The sequence below is a fragment of the Salvelinus namaycush genome, chromosome 31, assembly GCF_016432855.1.
Source record: "Salvelinus namaycush isolate Seneca chromosome 31, SaNama_1.0, whole genome shotgun sequence".
Lineage (NCBI taxonomy): Eukaryota > Metazoa > Chordata > Actinopteri > Salmoniformes > Salmonidae > Salvelinus > Salvelinus namaycush.
The window spans coordinates 23,062,741-23,084,979 of NC_052337.1; the positions used below are offsets into that span (position 1 = coordinate 23,062,741).

Here is a 22,239-nt window from a genome sequence, read left to right on the forward strand (position 1 = left end):
GGTGCCGGAACTGGTGGTACCGGACTGGAGACACGCACCTCAAGGCTAGTGCGGGGAGCAGGAACAGGGCACACTGAATTCTCGAGGCGCACTATAGGCCTGGTGCGTGGTACCGGAACTGGTGGTACCGGGCTGAGGGCACGCACCTCAGGGCGAGTGCGGGGAGAAGGAACAGTGCGTACACGGCTCCGGAGGCGCACAGGAGGCTTGGTGCGTGGTACCGGAACTGGAGGTACCGGGCTGGGGACACGCACCTGAAGGCTAGTGCGGGGAGAAGGAACAGGGCATACTGGACCCTGGAGACGCACATTAGGCCTAGTGCGTGGTGCCGGAACTGGTGGTACCGGGCTGGGGACACGCATCTCAGGGCTAGTGCGGGGAGGAGGAACAGGACGTACTGGACTCTGGAGACACACAGGAAGCTTGGTGCGTGGTGTTGGCACTGGTGGTACTGGGCCGAGGACACGCACCTCAAGGCTAGTGCGGGGAGCAGCAACAGGACGCACAGACTCTGGAGACGCACAGGAGGCTTGATGCGTGGTGCCGGAACTGGTGGTACCGGAGACACGCACCATAGGGCGAGTGCGTGGAGGAGGAACAGGGCTCTGGAAACACACTGGAAGCCTGGTGCGTGGTGTAGGCACTGGTGGTACTGGGCTGGGGCGGGGAGGTGGCGCCGGAAATACCGGACCGTGCAGGCGTACTGGCTCCCTTGAGCACTGAGCCTGCCCAACCTTACCTGGTTGTATGCTCCCCGTAGCCCGACCAGTGCGGGGAGGTGGAATAACCCGCACTGGGCTGTGTAGGCGAACCGGGGACACCATGCGTAAGGCTGGTGCCATGTATGCCGGCCCGAGGAGACGCACTGGAAGCCAGATCCGTTGGGCCGGCTTCATGACATCCGGCGCAATACTCAATCTAGCCCTGCCAGTGCGGGGAGGTGGAATAACCCGCACCGGGCTATGCACACGTACAGGAGACACCGTGCGCTCTACCGCATAACACGGTGTCTGCCCGTACTTTCGCGCTCCACGGTAAGCTCGGGGAGTTGGCGCAGGTCTCCTACCTGACTTCGCCACACTCCCTTGTAGTGTTTTTGGGTTTGACTCTCGGGCTTCCAGCCTTGATTCCGTGCTGCCTCCTCATTTCGTCTCCTCTCGGCTTTAGCTGCCTCCAGCTCTTCACGAGGGAGGCGATATTCTCCCGGTTGAGCCCAAGGTCCCTTACCTTCCAGTATCTCCTCCCAAGTCCAAGAATCCTTTATGCGCTGCTCCTGCTGCTGCTTAACACGCTGCTTGGTCCCGTTATGGTGGGTAATTCTGTCACGATCGTCTTGCGGTGAGAGAGAGGACCAAGGCGCAGCGTGTGAAAAATACATTCTCTTTTATTAGAGATGAGAGAAACACGAAACGAACACTATTAACAAAAATAAACAAAACAACAAACGACCGTGAAGCTACAAACGTAAGTGCAATACACAAGCTACAAATGTTCTACATAGACAATTACCCACAAAACCCAATGCCTATGGCTGCCTTAAATATGGCTCTCAATCAGAGACAATGAACCACAGCTGCCTCTAATTGAGAACCAATCTAGGCAGCCATAGACATACAAACACCTAGACAAGACACTGACCCATTTAACATACAAACCCCTAGACAATCCAAAAACACATACATTCCCCATGTCACACCCTGACCTAACTAAAATAATAAAGAAAACAAAGAATACTAAGGCCAGGGCGTGACAATTACTTTTGTTCAGAACCCTACAGGACATTATATAGAGTACACATAGGGCTCAAGCCAAGTAGTGAGCTATATTGAATGGAGTGCCATAGGAGATGCAAGCACACTCCATGGAGCTGAGAAGAGATACAGTCTAAATGGAGCTAACTGCCTGCTAACTGCCAGTTAGCTTGGTCCTGTGATCTGCTAGCTTAAGCTTGGATGAGCATGTGAAGGTCTAGGGTCCCACCAAGTCTCAGTTTTCCCATCTGCTCAACCGTTTACCCAGCTTTGGTACACCATTTACTGTATTCTTAGTAGCTACAAAGCTTGAAGTTCAAAAGATGAAGAATCTTTCCCAAGTATAACACACACACGTACACACACAGACACAGACACCACACACACACAAACACACTTACACACGCACGCACGCACACACACACACACACACACGCACACACCAAGTATAAAATCTAATTAGCTCCTTCACCTCCCACTCTAGCACGGCCAGTAGCAGAGAGTTTTACACAGTTAGTCGTTGCTATGGAGAGGCTTTTGTTACAACTCTATTGCTGTGACAAGGACTTTGTGGCACCTCCCGTTTTCATGGTGAGGTGTTTTTAGCACCCCAGTTGCCATGGTGAAGAGATGGTCGCCGTAAGCTGTAATTGACATTCAGTGTGTCACATATTGGATGACTGGAGACTAACAGTTAGCACACCACTGTAGGAAAGCTAATATCAGACCTGTGTCCGATGCCGCTAGCAGCCCAATAGTACACCAACCGTGGGTAACCAATAGTTGGCATGCTGCTGCCAGCTACCAGCAATGGCCCAGTGGTCATCTGTGTATACCATCATATGATAAAACCCTGATGAAAACACATGTAGAAGAGTTGTATACACCTCCAGTCTGTTAAACAGATGTGTTTTCTGGGAGAAGTACAGTATCTGACTCCTCTGGGACTCTTTTTCTTCTCCAGGCAACCCCCTGTTGATTAGCGCGTCCCTGCAGCCGGACCTGACAGTGTCACGGACGTACACCAGCCCCATCTGCTTCCAGGACTCCATGGATAAAGAACTAATTTCCCAGGAGCCTTCGCTCTTCGACCCCCTGCCCGACCTCAAGGTCAAAGTTCACTCCTCATTCATGGTGTCCCTGGGCGTGTCAGAGAGGGGGGCCGAGTACCACGCCCAGAAAGCCCACCCCCAGACCTTCCCCCGGGGGCTGGCACCCGACTACAGTGGGGTATGGGTGGACGGGACCCTGAGAGGGAGGAGGGAGAAGAGCCTCCTTGCCCCCCACGCACCGTCTACGCCCTCCAGACCCCCTCTCAGGACGTCCGGGGTGTTGGGACACGCAGGTGGGAGGCTGGTGGTCCCCAATACAGGTTTGTTGTTCATAAGGGCGATTTAGCACACTCACACACATGTAAGCACACACACACACCCACATGTAAGCACACACACACACCCAGGGGAACACATACACACCTGCCGGGCTGTCAGGTCTATTTAGGGCAGGTGACAGCCAGAGAGGTGACGGCCAGACAGGGCCTCTGGGGCTCTCAAATCAATGCTGTCAACAGTGCACCACACACACACACACACACACACACACACACACACACACATACTACCACCGACACTGGAGCCCACAAACAATTACTCTCTAGAGTGCCAATCTAATCTGCCAGTAGATAAAAGTGCCACAAGGGACAGGAGACAGGAATGTGGGGCGGTGTGAGAGCGTAGTGTGTGTGTGTGCGTATATGTGTCTGTGTATCTGGTGATCATCTCCTATGTCCACCTCTCTCTCTCTCTCTCTCTCTCTCTCTCTCTCTCTCTCTCTCTCTCTCTCTCTCTCTCTCTCTCTCTCTCTCTCTCTCTCTCTCTCTCTGTCTCTCTCTGTCTCTCTCTGTCTCTCTGTCTCTCTCTGTAGGTGTGAGTCTGTTGGTGCCCCATGGGGGGATAGCTGAGGACACTACCTGGGAGATGTACATGGTCATCAACCAGGAGGACAGCAGCAGGTGAGACACGACACACATACATGGCACAGAGAACCAGGCTGCCTGCCTCCCTTCTTCCTTCCCTCTATTGCTCTCTCTTTCTTTTACCGTTTTTTTAATCGCTTTGGTGCAATTTTCACAACCCTTAGTACAAAACTCAAAACAGATCATCAAAAAGGCAGTTGTTTCAAAACTGTAAGCACATTTTCAATAGACTAAGTACAACACTTTTTCACCAAACTTAATCAGTGTTTCATCTAGAAATGAATGTTTCACATGTTCATATGAAGTAATTGCCTTTCACAATGCAATTAGCACATTACTTTTGATATGATTATCTTCTCTTTTGTTATAGACATTTATAGACGTATAAGACTTAATCTCACTGCTGTCATTTGATGATCACTTAAACATTTGGTAAACCTACAGTACCAGTCAAAGGTTTGGACACACCTACTCATTCAAGGGTTTTTCTTAATTTGTTACTATTTTCTACATTGTAGAATAATAGTGAAGACATCAAAACTATGAAATAACACATATGGAATCATGTAGTAACCAAAAAAGTGTAAAACAAATCTAAATATATTTGAGATTCTTCAAAGTAGCCACCCTTTGCATTGATGACAGCTTTGCACAATCTTGGCATTCTCTCAACCAGCTTCATGAGGTAGTCACCTGGAATGCATTTCAATGAACAGGTGTGTCTTGTTAAAAGTTAATTTAAGGAATTTCCAAAAAAGTGTTAAACAAATCAAAATATAGCCACAGACTATACAGTGGGGAGAACAAGTATTTGATACACTGCCGATGATGCAGGTTTTCCTACTTACAAAGCATGTAGAGGTCTAATTTTTTATCATAGGTACACTTCAACTGTGAGAGACGGAATCTAAAACAAAAATCCTGAAAATCCATTTGTATGATTTTTAAGTAATTAATTTGCATTTTATTGCATGACATAAGTATTTGATACATCAGAAAAGCAGAACTTAATATTTGGTACAGAAACCTTTGTTTGCAATTACAGAGATCATACGTTTCCTGTAGTTCTTGACCAGGTTTGCACACACTGCAGCAGGGATTTTGGCCCACTCCTCCATACAGACCTTCTCCAGATCCTTCAGGTTTCGGGGTTGTCGCTGGGCAATACAGACTTTCAGCTCCCTCCAAAGATTTTCTATTGGGTTCAGGTCTGGAGACTGGCTAGGCCACTCCAGGACCTTGAAATGCTTCATACGGAGCCACTCCTTAGTTGCCCTGGCTGTGTGTTTCGGGTCGTTGTCATGCTGGAAGACCCAGCCACGACCCATCTTCAATGCTCTTACTGAGGGAAGGAGGTTGTTGGCCAAGATCTTGCGATACATGGCCCCATCCATCCTCCCCTCAATACGGTGCAGTCGTCCTGTCCCCTTTGCAGAAAAGCATCCCCAAAGAATGATGTTTCCACCTCCATGCTTCACGGTTGGGATGGTGTTCTTGGGGTTGTACTCATCCTTCTTCTTCCTCCAAACACGGCGTGTGGAGTTTAGACCAAAAAGCTCTATTTTTGTCTCATCAGACCTCATGACCTTCTCCCGTTCCTCCTCTGGATCATCCAGATGGTCATTGGCAAACTTCAGACGGGCCTGGACATGCGCTGGCTTGAGCAGGGGGACCTTGCGTGTGCTGCAGGATTTTAATCCATGACGGCGTAGTGTGTTACTAATGGTTTTCTTTGAGACTGTGGTCCCAGCTCTCTTCAGGTTTATGACTAGGTCATGTCGTGTAGTTCTGGGCTCATCCCTCACTTTCCTCATGATCATTGATGCCCCACGAGGTGAGATCTTGCATGGAGCCCCAGACCGAGGGTGATTGACCGTCATCTTGAACTTCTTCCATTTTCTAATAATTGCGCCAACAGTTGTTGCCTTCTCACCAAGCTGCTTGCCTATTGTCCTGTAGCCCATCCCAGCCTTGTGCAGGTCTACAATTTTATCCCTGATGTCCTTACACAGTCTGTTTGATTGAGTGTGTGGACAGGTGTCTTTTATACAGGTAACGAGTTCAAACAGGTGCAGTTAATACCGGTAATGAGTGGAGAACAGGAGGGCTTCTTAAAGAAAAACGAACAGGTCTGTGAGAGCCGGAATTCTTACTGGTTGGTAGGTGATCAAATACTTATTTTATGCAATAAAATGCAAATTAATTACTTAAAAATCATACAATGTGATTTCTCTCACAGTTGAAGTGTACCTATGATAAAAATTACAGACCTCTACATGCTTTGTAAGTAGGAAAACCTGCAAAATCGGCAGTGTATCAAATACTTGTTCTCCCCACTGTATGTATATTTTTTATCTGATATTGACAAAATCAGAGATGAACTGTATGTAACGAATCAAAGATTATTGGTTACAGAGATTAGCAGATGGTACAGCAGGTACAACGAAATGCTTGTGTTTCTAGCCCCTACAGTGATACAATAAAATGCAAATACGTAAATGATCCAGAACGTCCCCTATTCAGTAAACATGTATCCAAAATTAAGTTGCTAGCATCTTTTTGATGGGGGGTCACACTGCTGTAATACCGTAATACACAGTGCATTCAGAAAGAATTCAGACCCCTTGACTTTTTTCACATTTTGTTACGTTACAGCCTTATTTTAAAATGTATTAAATCGTTTTATCCCCTCATCAATCTACTCACAATACCCCATAATGACAAAGCAAAAACAAGTTTTTAGAAATTTTAGCAAATTTATTACAAATAAAAAACTGATACTTTCACATTTACATAAGTATTCAGACCCTTTACTCGGTACTTTGTTGAAGCACCTTTGGCAGCGATTACAGCCTTGAGTCATCTTGGGTAGAAGCTTGGCACACCTGTATTTGGGGAGTTTCTTGCATTCTTCTCTGCAGATCCTCTCAAGCTCTGTTAGGTTGGATGGGGAGCGTCGCTGCACAGCGATTTTCAGGTCTCTCCAGAGATGTTCGATCGGGTTCAAGTCCGGGCTCTGGCTGGGCCAGTCAAGGACATTCAGAGACTTGTCTCAAAGCCACTCCTGCGTTGTCTTCGCTTTGTGCTTAGGGTGGTTTTCCTGTTGGAAGGTGAACCTTCACCCCAGTCTGAGGCCATGAGTGCACTGGAGCAGGTTTTCATCAAGGATCTCTCTATACTTTGCTCCGTTCATCTTTCCCTCGATCCTGACTAGTCTCCCAGTCCCTGCTGCTGAAAAACATCCTCACAATATGATGCTGCCATCACTACCATGCCTCACCGTAGGGATGATACCAGGTTTCCTCCAGATGTGATGCTTGGCATTCAGGCCAAAGAGTTGAATCTTGGTTTCATCAGACCTTAGAATCGTGTTTTTCATTGTCTGAGAGTCCTTTAGGTGCCTTTTGGCAAACTCCAAATGGGCTGTCATGTGCCTTTTACTGAGTAGTGGCTTCCATCTTGCCACTCTACCATAAAGACCTGATTGGTGGAGTGCTACGGAGATGGTTGGCCTTTTGGAAGGTTCTACCATCTCCGCAGAGGAACTCTGGAGCTCTGTCAGAGTGGCCATCGGGTTCTTGGTCACCTCCCTGACTAAGGCCCTTCTCCCCCAATTGCTCAGTTTGGCCAGGCGGCCAGGTCTAAGGAAGAGTCTTGTTAGTTCCAAACTTCTTCCATTTAAGAATGATGGAGGCCACTGTGTCCTTGGGGGCCATCATTGCTGCAGAAATGTTTTGGTACCCTTCCCCAGATCTGTGCCTCGACACAATCTTGTCTCAGAGCTCTACGGACAATTCCTTCGACCTCATGGCTTGGTTTTTGCCCTCACATGCTCTGTCAACTGTGGGACCTTATGTGTGTCTTTCCAAATCATGTCCAATCAATTGAATTTACCACAGGTGTACTCCAATCAAGTTGTAGAGACATCTCAAGGATGATCAATGGAAACAGGATGCACCTGAGCTCAATTTCAAGTCTCATAGCAAAGGGTCTGAATAAATAAGGTATTTTTAAAATACATTGTTCAAACAATTCTAAAACCTGTTTTTGCTTTGACATTATGAGGTATTGTGTGTAGATTGATGAGAAAAATAAATGATTTAATCCATTTTAGAATAAGGCTGTAATGTAACAAAATGTGGGAAAAGTCAAGGGGTCTGAAAACTTTCTGAATGCTCTGCATGCCATTTACGTAGCAGATACTGTTATTCAAGGTGTCAACAGTCCACACATTTTTGTATGTGACCCCAATTGAACCCACAACTCCGGTGTTGCTAGTGCCATGTTCTTATGAACTGAGCCACATACAGGACCACTACAATACATCATTACAATGCAATACTGTAAAATACAATACACGATTGCAATACAGGTGGAATATGTATGATTGCCATCCACATGAGAGCACCACCCTCCATCATGCCATGGATGAGGCATGTGGTGATTTCAATCCAGAACAATGAGCATATTTACTGTAATTTCAATAAAAATCTATGGTCAAATGCTCAAGACAGGTTTGATGCAAAGTAGTGCCTTCTAAACATTACGTTTCTTTCATTTCTTTAATTTACTTTGTGAAAGCTGTCTTCAATAATCACACCTTTGATCACACATGGGATAGAAATTATGGACATGTAATGTTCAGTCAATTTTAATGGGTAGTGCAAGTGTTCCTAATGACCATAGAGAGCCCTTGTGGTTCTCTATGGTGCAATAGGTCAGATCGTGACTAGGGGGTGTTCTAGTCTAATATTTTTTTGTTGGTGTGAGTATGGTTCCCAAGTGGAGGCAGCTGATTATCGTTGCCTCTAATTGGGGATCATACTTAATGTGGTCCTTTTCCCACCTGCGTTTGTGGGATATTGTTTTGTTTTCAGTTAGGGCCTTAGTGCGCTCTGTACTGGACGTTTGTTGATTCTTTGTTGTTTTTGTGAAGTTTCACTTTGTAATAAAGTATGTGGAACTCTATTCACGCTGCGCCTTGGTCCACTCCTTTCGACGAACGTGACACAGTGTAATGTACTGTAATTTACAGTACTGTAGAATCATACATTCAAAGGGCAGTTTTGAAACATGTATCTTTCATGTTTTGCTATTGGGTTAACTGGTTGTTAAAATAACTAAATTAAGAAGATATAATTATATTGTGTTTTGGTGATTAAACCAATGTACTCATTTCACTGAGTATACTAAAACATTGGGAACACCTTCCTAATATTGAGTTGCACCTCCCCTTTTGCCATCAGAACATCCTCAATTGGTCGGGGCATGGACTCTACAAGGTCTCGAAAGCGTGCCACAGGGATGCTGGCCGATGTTGACTCCAATGGATCCCACAGTTGTATCAAGTTGACTGGATCTCCTTTGGGTGGTGGACCATTTTTGGCGGGAAACTGTTGAGCGTGAAAAACCCAGCAGCGTTGCAGATCTTGATACAAACCAGTGCGCCTGGCACCTACTACCATACCCTGTTAAAAGGCACTTCAATATTTTGTCTTGCCCATTCACCCTCTGAATGGCACACATACACAATCCATGTCTCAATTGTCCTCCCCTTCATCTACACTGATTGAAGTGGATTTAACAAGCGACATCAATAAGGAATCATAGCTTTCACCTGGATTCACCTGGTCAGTCCATGTCATAGAAAGAGCAGGTGTTCTTAATATTTTTTATACTCAGTGTATATTTCACAGTACACTTATATTTTGGATTAATGGTTGTGTGGTGAAAGATGTCTACAAACAAAGTGAATCCACAATGAAATGTTTTCAATGTAAGACTGGCTGCGTTACAAGTTTTACCAGTTTGGAGTTTTGTACTAAGGGTTTTTCAAATTCACCACATACTTGTGAATATAGTACCAAAGCAATAAAAATAACTGTATTCTACCGCTTCATCTCACGCTATCTCTCATCCTGTTTCACCTCTTCCTCACGCTATCTCCCACTTTTTAACACCCAACTCACGCATGGAGGTATGCAAGCTCGCACACACATACTATACACACACCCCCACATGAGCATGCACACACACACACATTCCCACATACAAACACACACTCCGCCCAGCATGCGGCCTTAGCTCATCTTGCACACTCTACAGGGGAGGACATGATGTGTCAGGAATAGGCTTTCAGTTGCAGAACAGCCCTGCAGATTGCAGCATGGCCCTGAACAACATGCTCAGCAGACAGAGCCGTGTCTTCTCCATTCTGGGTCTTTACTCTTAAGCATGACACCATCTCCTTCCTGTGTGACTGGTTAAAGCTGTGAATGTTAAATGTTCAGTGTAGAGGCAATCTGCCATTGTTTGGCATGTGGTCAGATAGAACAAGACAGACAAATAGAGGGTCTAGTTGACTATTGCCTGCTATGGAGAGCCCATAGCCGTGACTTAGCTGTCAAGACATTCACCAAGCTATTACTCAAGGCTGAGATGGCCCGACAGATAAAACACGTTCACAATAAATGTAATACTGTTGACTTTTCTCAAAGAGGCTTCAATAAGTTTTTTGGCCACCAGGAGTTAGTGTTCTTGCACCTGTTAGTTTGTGATTTCCTTGCACACCAAGAATCTCATATCTCAAACAGATCTGTATGAAAACATCCCAACAAGTTATCACCCCTGACTACCAGTTTAACCCCAGCTGGACCCATCAAGGAAATACCATTTCGACTAGGAGTTGAAAATAAGTGACATTGAATTTCAATCAAATGCAGATACAATCACTTTCACCCCCCTCTTTCTCCTTCCTCCTTCTCAGAGCACCCCAGAGGCTTCTGGGTAGCGAGGGTAAAGATAGGGATCAAAGGTCACCTATAGTTTACGCCTCAGAGCTTAGGAGTGGACTGCCTGTCTCTGTCCTGTGAGGTGTTCGCTACTCTGAACACTCCCTAATCTCCCTGAGCCCCCTCCTTTAGGTTCCTGCCTGGTCCCGATAAGGCTGCTTGCTGTTTACTTCCTGCCTGGTGTTAGAGGGAGCCCGGGGGGGGCAGGGGGGGGGGGCACCTCTGATCTCACTGAGCTGTCAATCACAGCCCTATCTTTTGACAAGCATTTGGAGAGACCCTGGGAGAAATTGTATCTTTTCTTCCTTTTCAGTCTTCAGACCAAAGCCATCTACATGAGGCAGTTGGCGGTGGCTCTCCACTCGGCTGCAGAATAGGAATTGATCAGCTCAGCCTTGGCAGCTCCAGTGCTGCATTATGGAGACTGAGATGAGAGGCTTTACCTCTCCAGGCCTTATTGGGTTCTCTTTGTGTCTGCGGAGTCTCCACACTGCATGGTGTTAGTGCCTCGCCCCATAGCACTCACTTCTGTCATCATGAAGTGCTTTGAGTGACTAGTCATATCATATCACCTCTACCTTACCTGACACCCTACACCCACTTCAATTTGCTTACTGCCCCAATAGATCCACAGAGGATGCAATCGCTCTGCACACTGCCCTATCCCATCTGGACAAGAGGATTGCCTATGTAAGAATGCTGTTCATTGACTACAGCTCAGCATTCAACACCAAAGTACCCTACAAGCTCATCATTAAGTTCGAGGCCCTGGGTCTGAACCCCGCCCTGTGGAACTGGGTCCTGGACTTCCTGACCGGCCGCCCACAGGTGATGAAGGTAGGAAACAACACCTCCACTTTGCTGATCCTCAACACTGGGGCCCCACAAAGGTGCGTGCTCAGCCGCCTCCTGTACTCCCTGTTCACCCATGACTCCGTGGCTAAGCACGCCTCCAACTCAATTATCAAGTTTGCAGATGACACAACAGTGGTAGGCTTGATTACCAACAACGACGAGACAGCCTACAGGGAGGAGGTAAGGGCTCTGGGAGTGTTGTGCCAGGAATATAACCTCTCACTCAATGTCAACAAAACAAAGGAGATGATCGTGGACTTCAGGAAACAGCCGAGGGAGCACCCCCCTATCCACCTCGACGGGACCGCAGTGGAGACGGTGGAAAGCTTCAAGTTCCTTGGTGTACACATCACTGATAAACTGAAATGGTCCAAACACACAGACAGTGTGTTGAATAAGCACCTCTTCAACCTCAGGAGGCTGAAGAAATTTGGCTTGGCACCTAAAACCCTCACAAACTTTTACAGATACACAATTGAGAGCATCCTGTCCGGCTGTATCACCGCCTGGTATGGAAACTGCACCGCCCGCAACCACAGGGCTCTCCAAAGGGTGATGCAGTCTGCCCAACACATCACCGGGGGCAAACTACCTGCTCTCCAGGACACCTACAGCACCCGATGTCACAGGAAGGACAAAAATACCATCAAGGACAACAACCACCCAAGCCACTGCCTGTTCACTCGCTATCACCCAGAAGGCGAGGTCAGTACAGGTGCATCAAAGCTGGGACCGAGAGACTGAAAAACAGCTTCTATCTCAAGGCCATCAGACTGTTAAACAGCCATCACTAGCACATTAGAGGCTGCTGCCTATATAAATAGACTTGAAATCACGGGCCACTTTAATAAATGGAACACTAGTCACTTTAATCATGTTTACATATTTTGCATTACTCATATGTACAGGTGAGTCGGAAGTTTACATACACCTGAGCCAAATACATTTAAACTCAGTTTTTCACAATTCCTGACATTTAATCCTATTAAAAAATTCCCTGTCTTAGGTCAGTTAGGATCACCACTTTATTTTAAGAATGTGAAATATCAGAATAATAGTAGAGAGAATTATTTATTTCAGCTTTTATTTCTTTCATCACATTGCCAGTGGGTCAGAAGTTTACATACACTCAATTAGTATTTGGTAGCATTGCCTTTAAATTGTTTAACTTGGGTTAAATGTTTCGGGTAGCCTTCCACAAGCTTCCTATAATAAGTTGGGTGGATTTTGGCCCAGTCCTCCTGACAGAGCTGGTGTAACTGTGTCAGGTTTGTAGGCCTCCTTGCTCGCACACGCTTTTTCAGTTCTGCCCACAAATTTTCTATGGGATTGAGGTCAGGGCTTTGTGATGGCCACTCCAATACCTTGACTTTGTTGTCCTTAAGCCATTTTGCCACAACTTTGGAAGTATGCTTGGGGTCATTGTCCATTTGGAAGACCCATTTGCGACTAAGCTTTAACTTCCTGACTGATGTCTTGAGATGTTGCTTCAATATATCCACAGAATTTTCCTACCTCATGATGCCATCTATTTTGTGAAGTGCACCAGTCCCTCCTGCAGCAAAGCACCCCCACAAAATGATGCTGCCACCCCCGTGCTTCATGGTTGGGATGGTGTTCTTGTGTTGAAAGCCTCCCCCTTTTTCCTCCAAACATAACGATGGTCATTATGGCCAAACAGTTCTATTTTTGTTTCATCAGACCAGAGAACATTTCTCCAAAAAAGTACGATCTTTGCCCCCATGTGCAGTTGCAAACCGTAGTCTGTCTTTTTTATGGCAGGTTTGTAGCAGTGACTTCTTCCTTGCTGAGCAGCCTTTCAGATCATATCGATATAGGACTCATTTCACTCTGGATATAGATACTTTTTTACCTGTTTCCTCCAGCCTCTATACAAGGTCCTGTGCTGCTGTTCTGGGATTGATTTCCACTTTTCGCACCAAAGTACATTCATCAATAGGAGACAGAATGCGTCTCCTTCCTGAGCGGTATGACGGCTGCGTGGTCCCATGGTGTTTATACTTGCGTACTATTGTTTGTACAGATGAATGTGGTACCTTCAGGCATTTGAAAATTGCTCCCAAGGATGAACCAGACCTGGAGGCCTACAATTTCTTTTCTGAGGTCTTGGCTGATTTCTTTTGATTTTCCCATGATGTCAAGCAAAGAGGCACTGAGTTTGAAGGTAGGCCTTGAAATACATCCACAGGTACACCTCCAATTGACTCAAATGATGTCAATTAGCCTATCAGAAGCTTCTAAAGTCATGAAATCATTTTCTGGAATGCACAAAGTAGATGTCCTAACCGACTTGCCAAAACTATAGTTTTTTAACAAGACATTTGTGGAGTGGTTGAAAAACGAGTTTTTATGACTCCAACCTAAGAGTATGTAAACTTCCGACTTCAACTGTATATACTGTATTCTATTCTACTGTATCTTAGTCTATGCCACTCTGACATTGCTCGTCCATATATTTATATATTCTTAATTGCATTCCTTTACTTAGATTTGTGTGTATTGGGTATATGTTGTGAAATTGTTAGATATTACTTGTCAGATATTACTGCACTGTCGGAGCTTGAAACACAAGCATTTCACTACACGCGCAATAACATCTGCTAAACACGTGTATGTGACCAATAAAACGTGATTTGATTTGGAGGCCTTGGTGGGGAGCGGGGGTATGAGATGGCATTGAGAGATCAGGATAGCAATTAGCATTCTGAGTTAGAAGTCCTGTGTTGAGTTGGAAAGTTAGTGGTGAGAGGAATTGCAGAGCCTAATCCCGAACACACACAGAAAAGTTGTCTGTCCTTCAGTGTTTTTAATGCAATGTGTTTGTAGCAGAGGTAGTGCACAGAGCTAGCTTCATCTGATGAGTCACTTTGCTCAAAACGTTCAGCTTTAAAGCCTTGGCTTCGACTCAGCGAGCTAGCAAGGTCTTGTTGTGCACTGATAACCTGAGCTTGAAACGGTGGGGAACAGTGCATGATATCCAAGGTTATTATGTTGTTGTTTGTTTTTCTAAATGGAACAATGAAACTCCCACAGGGTGTTAGTGCCTTGGAGTGTTATTCTTTGATGCTTGTCAGGCCACCACAGTACAGCCCACCTTAACACAAGGTCAGGAGACCTCTGTAGCGATCTGATAGGTGACAGAGTGTGAATGAGAGATCAGGTGAAGGGTGTGAAAGGGAACGTTTTTGTGACGGAGGATGGAGGTGTGAGAGGAGGAGTTGCGGTAGACTAGGGATGAAAGATCTAGAGTGAAAGAAGGAGTGTTAATTAGGGGTGGCCTTCAGTAGAACATCTCTCTGTTTGCAATCATATTACTATTCATTTTACTGTGTTTACGGAAGCTAATTTCTGCCCGATAAATTGTAGTCTATTTATTTGTTATTTTAAATGTATGTTTTAAGAATAAGCGTTTCAGTGGATCACAGAATATCACTCAGTATAACAATGCCAAACCTCTCTCTGAGTGCAGTCAAATCATTCCAATCCATTAATGAAATTAAAGCCTATTACATCAATAACCCAAAGTCACCCTACTTGATCCACCTCTCAGACTAATTCAATTGTCTTTGTTCCAGAGATACTGAGTCAGAACCATGAAAAATGTCTAGTTTTTAATCTTTTTAAGCTCCGAGTCGTGTTTTCTTTGAAAAACAAACAGCTTTATTCTCCTCTATTCAGGCTAATTATCAGAGTCCAATCTGCAGGTAACCTTGATGCTCCTCTGGTGACTGGGCGTGATTACCATATACATACTCACTCACACACACACACACACACACACACACACACACACACACACACACAGCACAGCTGCAGGATTTCACCGCTGTTGGCTGATTTATTCTGTATTTTTAGATGCGAGATCACAACCACTGTCAATGTTTAACTGTTGATTGCTTTCATTGGAACAATGGAGACAAATTAGACAAAATAGGCAGTGGAAGCACACTGGTAATTAGCAAAAAATAAATAACAATAAAGCAGAGTGGTGAAAATCCTGCGGCGAGCGAGGTTGTTCACACCATTTGTTCACACCATATCATGTTTAACTGATATTTCAGGAAATGATATAACACAGCCATCGTTGTTGGTGTGTGTTTGTGTGAGAGTGTGTGTGTCTGTGTGCGTATGTGTATGCGTGTATCTGTGTTTGTGTTTGAGTGTTTGTGTGTGTGTGTGTGTGTATTTGTGCATATATCTTTAATCTCAGTTTAGCCGACACAGTAGAATGCTACCCAAACAGCCCTGTTTGTGATGTTTCACTCAACAACAACACAGTTGTCCTGATCCCTTCATTAAAGTGTCCAGTTAATCAGTTTAGCTGAAATCACTCCTCTGGTGCTGCCTCTGGTTCCTAATCTGACCTGTCACTAAGGATGAGGCAGGAGACGCTAGCTTGGCCCTTTGACAGCAGGGGATAGCAGCGCCACTCTACCTACCGTGAGATTGATCCCCAGGCCCACAGCAGCAGGACTGACGGATGGCTGAGACTCAAATAGTATGAAATCAAGCAGACATCAGTTTTCATTGCACGCTAGGCCTTAGAAATCTGTGTAGTAGTGTAGGCCCTTCTGGACTGAAGGCAGGATTGGCAGCCCATATAAAAGTTTGAGTGTTCCTAAGAATAGGACCTTCTCCTAGCATTTCTTTTCCCCCTGTGTTCCTCAAATAAAGCCATGACCCACTGTTTAGAAACATTCCCTATTTTTATGTTCCTTTCGTGTTCTCTGTCTGTGGAGTTTGGAGATGTATTTACTCTGTGTGTTGTCAGAGTCTAGACCCTCCATATTTCTGTATGTGTGTTTTCTGCAGTACCCTATCAGAGGAGAGCCAAGAGGTCCTGCTGAGCCCAGAGGTCACGTATGGTCCACCGGGCCTCGACCTCTCCTGTCCCGTCGCCATGACAATAGCCCACTGCGCTGAGTTCGCCACCGACAACTGGAACATCCGGCTCAAAAGGCAGACACAGGATAACAAGTGGGAGGTGAGGTTGTCCTGAAAACATTTCAGAACATTTAGAGAAACAATAAAAATGTTCCCTGCACTTAACTGTGTAAAAGACTCTGTGTAACTCAAAATTAATATTGTAACTTTCCTTTCATAATATCTTTGAGATTATTTAACCGGAGTTCAAGTAAACACATTAAAATGCGTTCCAGATGTTACCATCGCTGGCTGCTGTATTCAAAACTGTCCTTCACTTATGTGCCGTCTATTTCAAATGTTACGGTTATTTTCCACAACTTTGCTTGCTGCGTGGGCTGTTAATGTGCAAGGAAAATGCCACCTAATATGCACACATCAAATGAAACATTTCCAAACACTAGACTGAGACAACAGTTGATTTAGATATATTTGTTCCATACACTTGATTTCTTTGTTCCAAAGGTGCTATGTAGAACCTTAGAAGGTTCTTCAGCTGTCCCCATAGGAGAACCCTTTGAAGAACCCTTTTTGGTTCCAGGTAGAACCATTTTGATTCCAGATAGAACTCTTTAAGGATCCATGTAGAACCCTTTATTGGAACCAAAAAGGGTTCTACCTGGAACCAAAAAGGCTTCTCCTATGGGGATAGTCGAAGAACCCTTTTGGAACCCTTTTTTCTAAGAGTGTACAAAAAAGCAGGAGTATTCATCTTTACCTTGTCTTTTCCCCCAAAACTTTGAATTGAGAATAGGATTGAACCACAATCTCAATTCCACACATTCTGTTCTTCATTCTGACTTGTCAACCTCTATTCCACTGAGGTTCATTGAGCTGCCAGTTGGGAGGAACTATTTCACTAACCCATGTTAGAATGGACTTCTTTGAAAGCTAGTGAAAACTCAGTCTATGACTTCTCTTACAGTATGTGGTCCTCCCGACCGCTAGCCCTTTGAATAGCACACAAACCTCTCAAAAAAGCCCTTGAACTCTGCCTTTCTGCCTCTTAGAACTTCCATCTCGCTCTCTCTCTCTGAGGGACTCCCTCGTTCTCTCAAGCAATGAGCTCCAACATCATTCCACACCCTCCATTTTTCTCCATCAATCCACCCGTCTATACATTCCAGCAGAGGTATTGCCAACGTTCTGTTAATGTATAACTAACCTCATCAAAGGAGCTATAGAGAGCGACCGGGACCTCATCTAGGCAGAGGTGACCCCAAAGCTCAGAGCTCTTTGTGCCTTGCGGTGGGCCCATGACACCCCAAGGCCCGGGTCTATTCACTGCCTATGGCATTTACACAGGATGTAATTTGCCGGCAAGAGATGCTCGGCGCTCAAAAGACAGCTATCAAAAGCCAGTCGACAAGTGAGTGTGTGTGTGTGTGCTGCGAGTAAGAGAATGGGAGAGAGAAGGTGAACAGGAAGAGAGAGAAATTGGTCATGTAATTGAGAAATGGAGAAAGAGAGAGATGTCCCTCTAGAGAGATAGAGAGAGAGAGGCGTCCCTCGTCTTGCCCATGTGAAGAAGCCATGGCGAGACCTGCTTCCTTTTCTGTGCAATAGTGAGCCCTTTATCTCAGGCAGAATGCCGGGGCAGCCTCTTCAAATGTGAACCATCTCTGGAATTAATGACATTACGAGCATCTCTCCCTCTCTCTCTCTCTCTCTCTCTCTCTATGTCTGTCCCCTTCTCCCCCTCTCTCTCTCTCCCTACATTTTTCCGTTAATGCTGCTAGGCTTTGCGGCGGAGGCGTTTGACTCCCGTTTCTTCCATTGCTGCCTGCCTGTCTGTCTGGTGGGGATGAGCTATATAAAACATAGATTCCTAATGTCTGCTGCAGAGCTAATGGGCCAGGTGTAGCAGGCTGGGCCAAAGTACTGCATTACTATATTATACAGCCTGGCTTTATAAGGTTTAACCATGCCTTAATACAGACAGGGCCATAGGGTTACAGGGAGGGTGCAGTTGGTGATTTACGAGGGGCATTGAGAAAATAATGAAAGAGAAATGGGCTATGCATACAGGTGTGTGGTAATCACATTACTGTTCACGATACACAATGTGCTGATTGCTTCTTTTTCCGTCTGCAGCCATTTTCCTCATCATCATGTTAAACAACATCAGCCTAATGCCCTAACCTGCCCCAACTCCTTTTTTCTTCTATTTTCTTCTCTCACAGGAAGTGATGTCAGTGGAGGAGGAGAGCACTTCCTGCTACTGTCTGCTGGAGGCTCAGTGCTGCCACCTGCTGCTGGAAAGTCCAGGGCGCTACGCCCTGGTGGGGGAGCCACTGAGCCAGGAGGCTGTGAAGAGACTGAGGTTGGCCGTGTTCGGTAGTGCAGACAACACCAACCCTCTGGGATACAGCCTGAGGGTGTATTGTGTCGACAACACCCCCTACGCATTCCAGGTATGGGGGGGGGGAATGGAAGGATGGATGGTTGGTTGGCTGTTTGACTGACTGACTGCTGACGGATGGACGGATAGACTGCCTATCACCCGAGTTTAAGCTGTGGAGTGATAGGCAGTAGAGTGCTTTCTGAGAACATGATATGTTATTGCAGTAGCAAGCTAGCCTGCAGTGGTAGATTTCAACTGACAGAAGAACTTTAAGAAAGTACTCTATGAAGGTTATACACAGGACAGCTTGCTTAAAGGAGAGTGTGTGTGTTCGCGTTCGTGTCTGTGTGCGTGTATTTGTGTGCATGCGTATCCGTGTATCCATCCTCGCGACCCCACATGTGTGTGACCTCATTCCACCCCCTGCAGGTGTGTGTGAGTGTTTCTGAGAAAACGTGTCCAATTGCGTTAGTGTGTTGTGGCTGGTGGTTTTGTCCAGAAGAGGTTTCTCTGTCTGATTTTCGTGCTCCACCAGAGATCAGCAAATCCAGTCACACAGCCAGAGAGAGAAAGAGAGATGCTGCTGGATGATTAGGAGACGAGGAGGGACTTTTAATTACAAAGACAAGAGACAACACTGCAAGGTTTCCTCCCCTGCCTTCGTTCTGGGGCTTAACTGAATATTTGCAGTGTGTTAATTAAAGGTGTTCTAGCATTGCATTCCGTGTGACGGCCCGGGCAAGGGAACACTCACATTGCAGTTAGAGGGTGTAAGAAAGAGAGAGAGAAAGAGGGAGAGAGAGAAAGAGAGAGATTCAATCCCTTTTAGGCAATTTCCTGGACAAAACATTTCACTCTAATAGAGAAGGTGTAATCTTGGCAGTAGAAAAACTATACATTTGACCTTTCAGCTTCCCTATCAAATAAAAAAAATTCAAGCAGACAACCTTAGAAAATTAACAACAATGACAAATGGTTTGATGAAGAATGCAAAAACCTAAGAAAGAAATTGAGAAACGATTCCAACCAAAAACATAGAGACCCAGAAAACCTGTGTCTATACTTTCACTATGAATCATGAAAACAATACAGAAATATACTACGGAAAAAGAAGGAACAGTACGTCAGAAATCAGCTCAATGTAATTGAAAAATCCATAAAATCTAACCACTTCTGGGAAAATTGGAACACACTAAACAAACAACCACACAAAGAGTTATCTATCCAAAACAGAGATCTCCAATATTTCTGGCTCTATAACAAAGAACAAAGAACAAACAGCAAAAACATATATATGATCGATTACAAATCTTAGAAACAACTATTAAAGACTACCATAACCCACTGGATTCTCCAATTACATTGAATGAACTACAGGACAAAATACATACCTAAGCGACTTTGAGCGTGGTATTATCGTCGGTGCCAGGCGCAACGGTTCCATCTCAGAAATGGCCGGCCTCCTGGTCTTTTCACTCACGACAGTGTCTGGGGTTTACCGAGAATGGTGCAACAAACAAAAAACATCCAGTCAGCGGCAGTCCTGTGAGCGAAAACATCTAATGGATGAGAGGTCAAAGGAGAATGTGCAAGCTAACAGACGGGCCACAAACAGGCAAATAACGGCGCAGTACAACAGTGGTGTCCAGAACGGCATCTCGGAATCACAACTCGTTGGTCCTTGACCCGGATGGGCTATTGCAGCAGACGACCACACCAGGTTCCACTCCTATCAGTTAAAAACAAGGAGATGCGGCTCCAGTGGGCACACGATCACCAACACTGGACAATTGAGGAGTGGAAAAACATTGCCCACCTGGTCTGACGAATCCCGATTCCTGTTGCGTCATGCCGATGGCAGAGTCAGGATTTGGCGTTGGCAGCATGACTCCATGGCCCCATCCTGCATGGTATCAACTGTACAGGCTGATGGAGGTGGTGTAATGGTGTGTGGAATGTTTTCCTGGCACACGTTAGATCCCTTGATACCAGTTGAACTATGTTTCCGTGCCCGATGAATTCAGGCTGTTCTGGAAGCAAATGGAGGTCCGACCCGGTACTAGATTGGTTCTCTCTTTTAGTTCTGTGAAGAGGTGATGTATGAATGATATACAATGAAGAGTAGCTATGGCCTTTTAACACAAACTAATATTTATCATACTCACATTCTCTCTCATAATCATACCCATTATCCTCTTTTTGCCTCATTCACAAAGAAAACACACACTCTGAGGTATTTCTTTCTTTCTTTCTTTAATGAACCTTTATTTAACTAGGCAAGTCAGTTAAGAACAAATTCTTATTTACAATGACGGCCTAGGAACAGTGGGTTAACTGTCTTGTTCAGGGGCAGAACGACAGATTAACCACTAGGTATGCACCTGTGAGCAGTGCAGTCACACACACACACACACACACACACACACACACACACACACACACACACACACACACACACACACACACACACACACACACACACACACACACACACCTCTGACAGCAGCCAGTTGCTTTGAGGCTATGAGTTATGCTCCAGAGAGGTTGTGATGTGACAGAGCTTGGCTCACTAGAGCAGCTTTGGTTCTGTCCGCATCAGTCAGAGGGCAGCCTTGCATGGTAAATAGAGAGAAATTACATACGGTAACCCACCAGCCAATTCTCTACGTCTCTCTCTGTCACTCTGCCATGTTTATTTGTTCATTTGTCCAGTTTTGGTGGTTTTTGTTTGAACTTCATACGACAAATTATTTCCCTTGCGATGCCGAGCAAAGAATCGATCAGGGACAATTTTTCAATTTCCACGCGTCTTTCCTTTTGTGATGGAGACGGCAGACATACAAACACACAGACACACACACATGTACGCACACATACACATATACACACACGTACCTACACACGTACGCACACACACAACCAAACACACATATATGCATACACACAGACAAACACAAAGACACACACACACACACTCACACACACACACACTAATGCTCCCGGTCTCCATAGAGAAGCGCAACAATACCCACAGACAAGAACCCAAAAAGCGCGAAATCACCTAAGTCCTTTCATCAATAGCAAACGCCATTCGGGAAGATCAGGCTTGATTTCTGTCTCTGTGTGTGTCTGAAACAGCATTTGAGGGGTATTGTGCTCCCTGATTTTATTCATTGGACATTTTGTTGCCAGGATTTGCTTTGTTTATTCTTTATTTGTTTGTTTGTGTGTTTGGGGGGTTTCATTCTATGCGTGAAATTATTATGGAATTATTTCTAGTTGTTAAAAAATGCATTTTAAGCAATTCTTCCACTTGCTTTCTCTTGCAGAGGAGGCTAACTGAATGCCTAATCTCCCCATGAGCTGTTTAATTCAACTGTTTAGAGCTGTTCAGATCTTCAGGGGGGAGGTAGTTGTTCAGAGCACTGGTTCTTCATTCAATACAGATAGAGGAGAGGGGTTGTATTAATGACTGAGTAATATTGGTTTTCTATGTTGTGTAATCTATGTATACTGTACTTAAATGCTGTAAACACACAAAAAAATCACGTAATTCTCACACTTTTATCTCACCTTTCT

The 22,239-nt window shown here is 45.2% G+C and overlaps 1 protein-coding gene across 1 annotated transcript in view; it reads left to right on the top strand.

The window, feature by feature from the left end:
* LOC120025511 (netrin receptor UNC5D-like) overlaps positions 1-22,239 on the top strand; it is a 109,131-nt gene that overhangs the window by 81,808 nt on the left and 5,084 nt on the right. The window contains exons 10-13 of the mRNA XM_038970079.1: positions 2,716-3,123; positions 3,675-3,762; positions 16,206-16,377; positions 18,500-18,730. Of these exons, the coding sequence (XP_038826007.1) occupies positions 2,716-3,123; positions 3,675-3,762; positions 16,206-16,377; positions 18,500-18,730 (899 nt within the window). The remainder of the gene's footprint in view (positions 1-2,715; positions 3,124-3,674; positions 3,763-16,205; positions 16,378-18,499; positions 18,731-22,239) is intronic.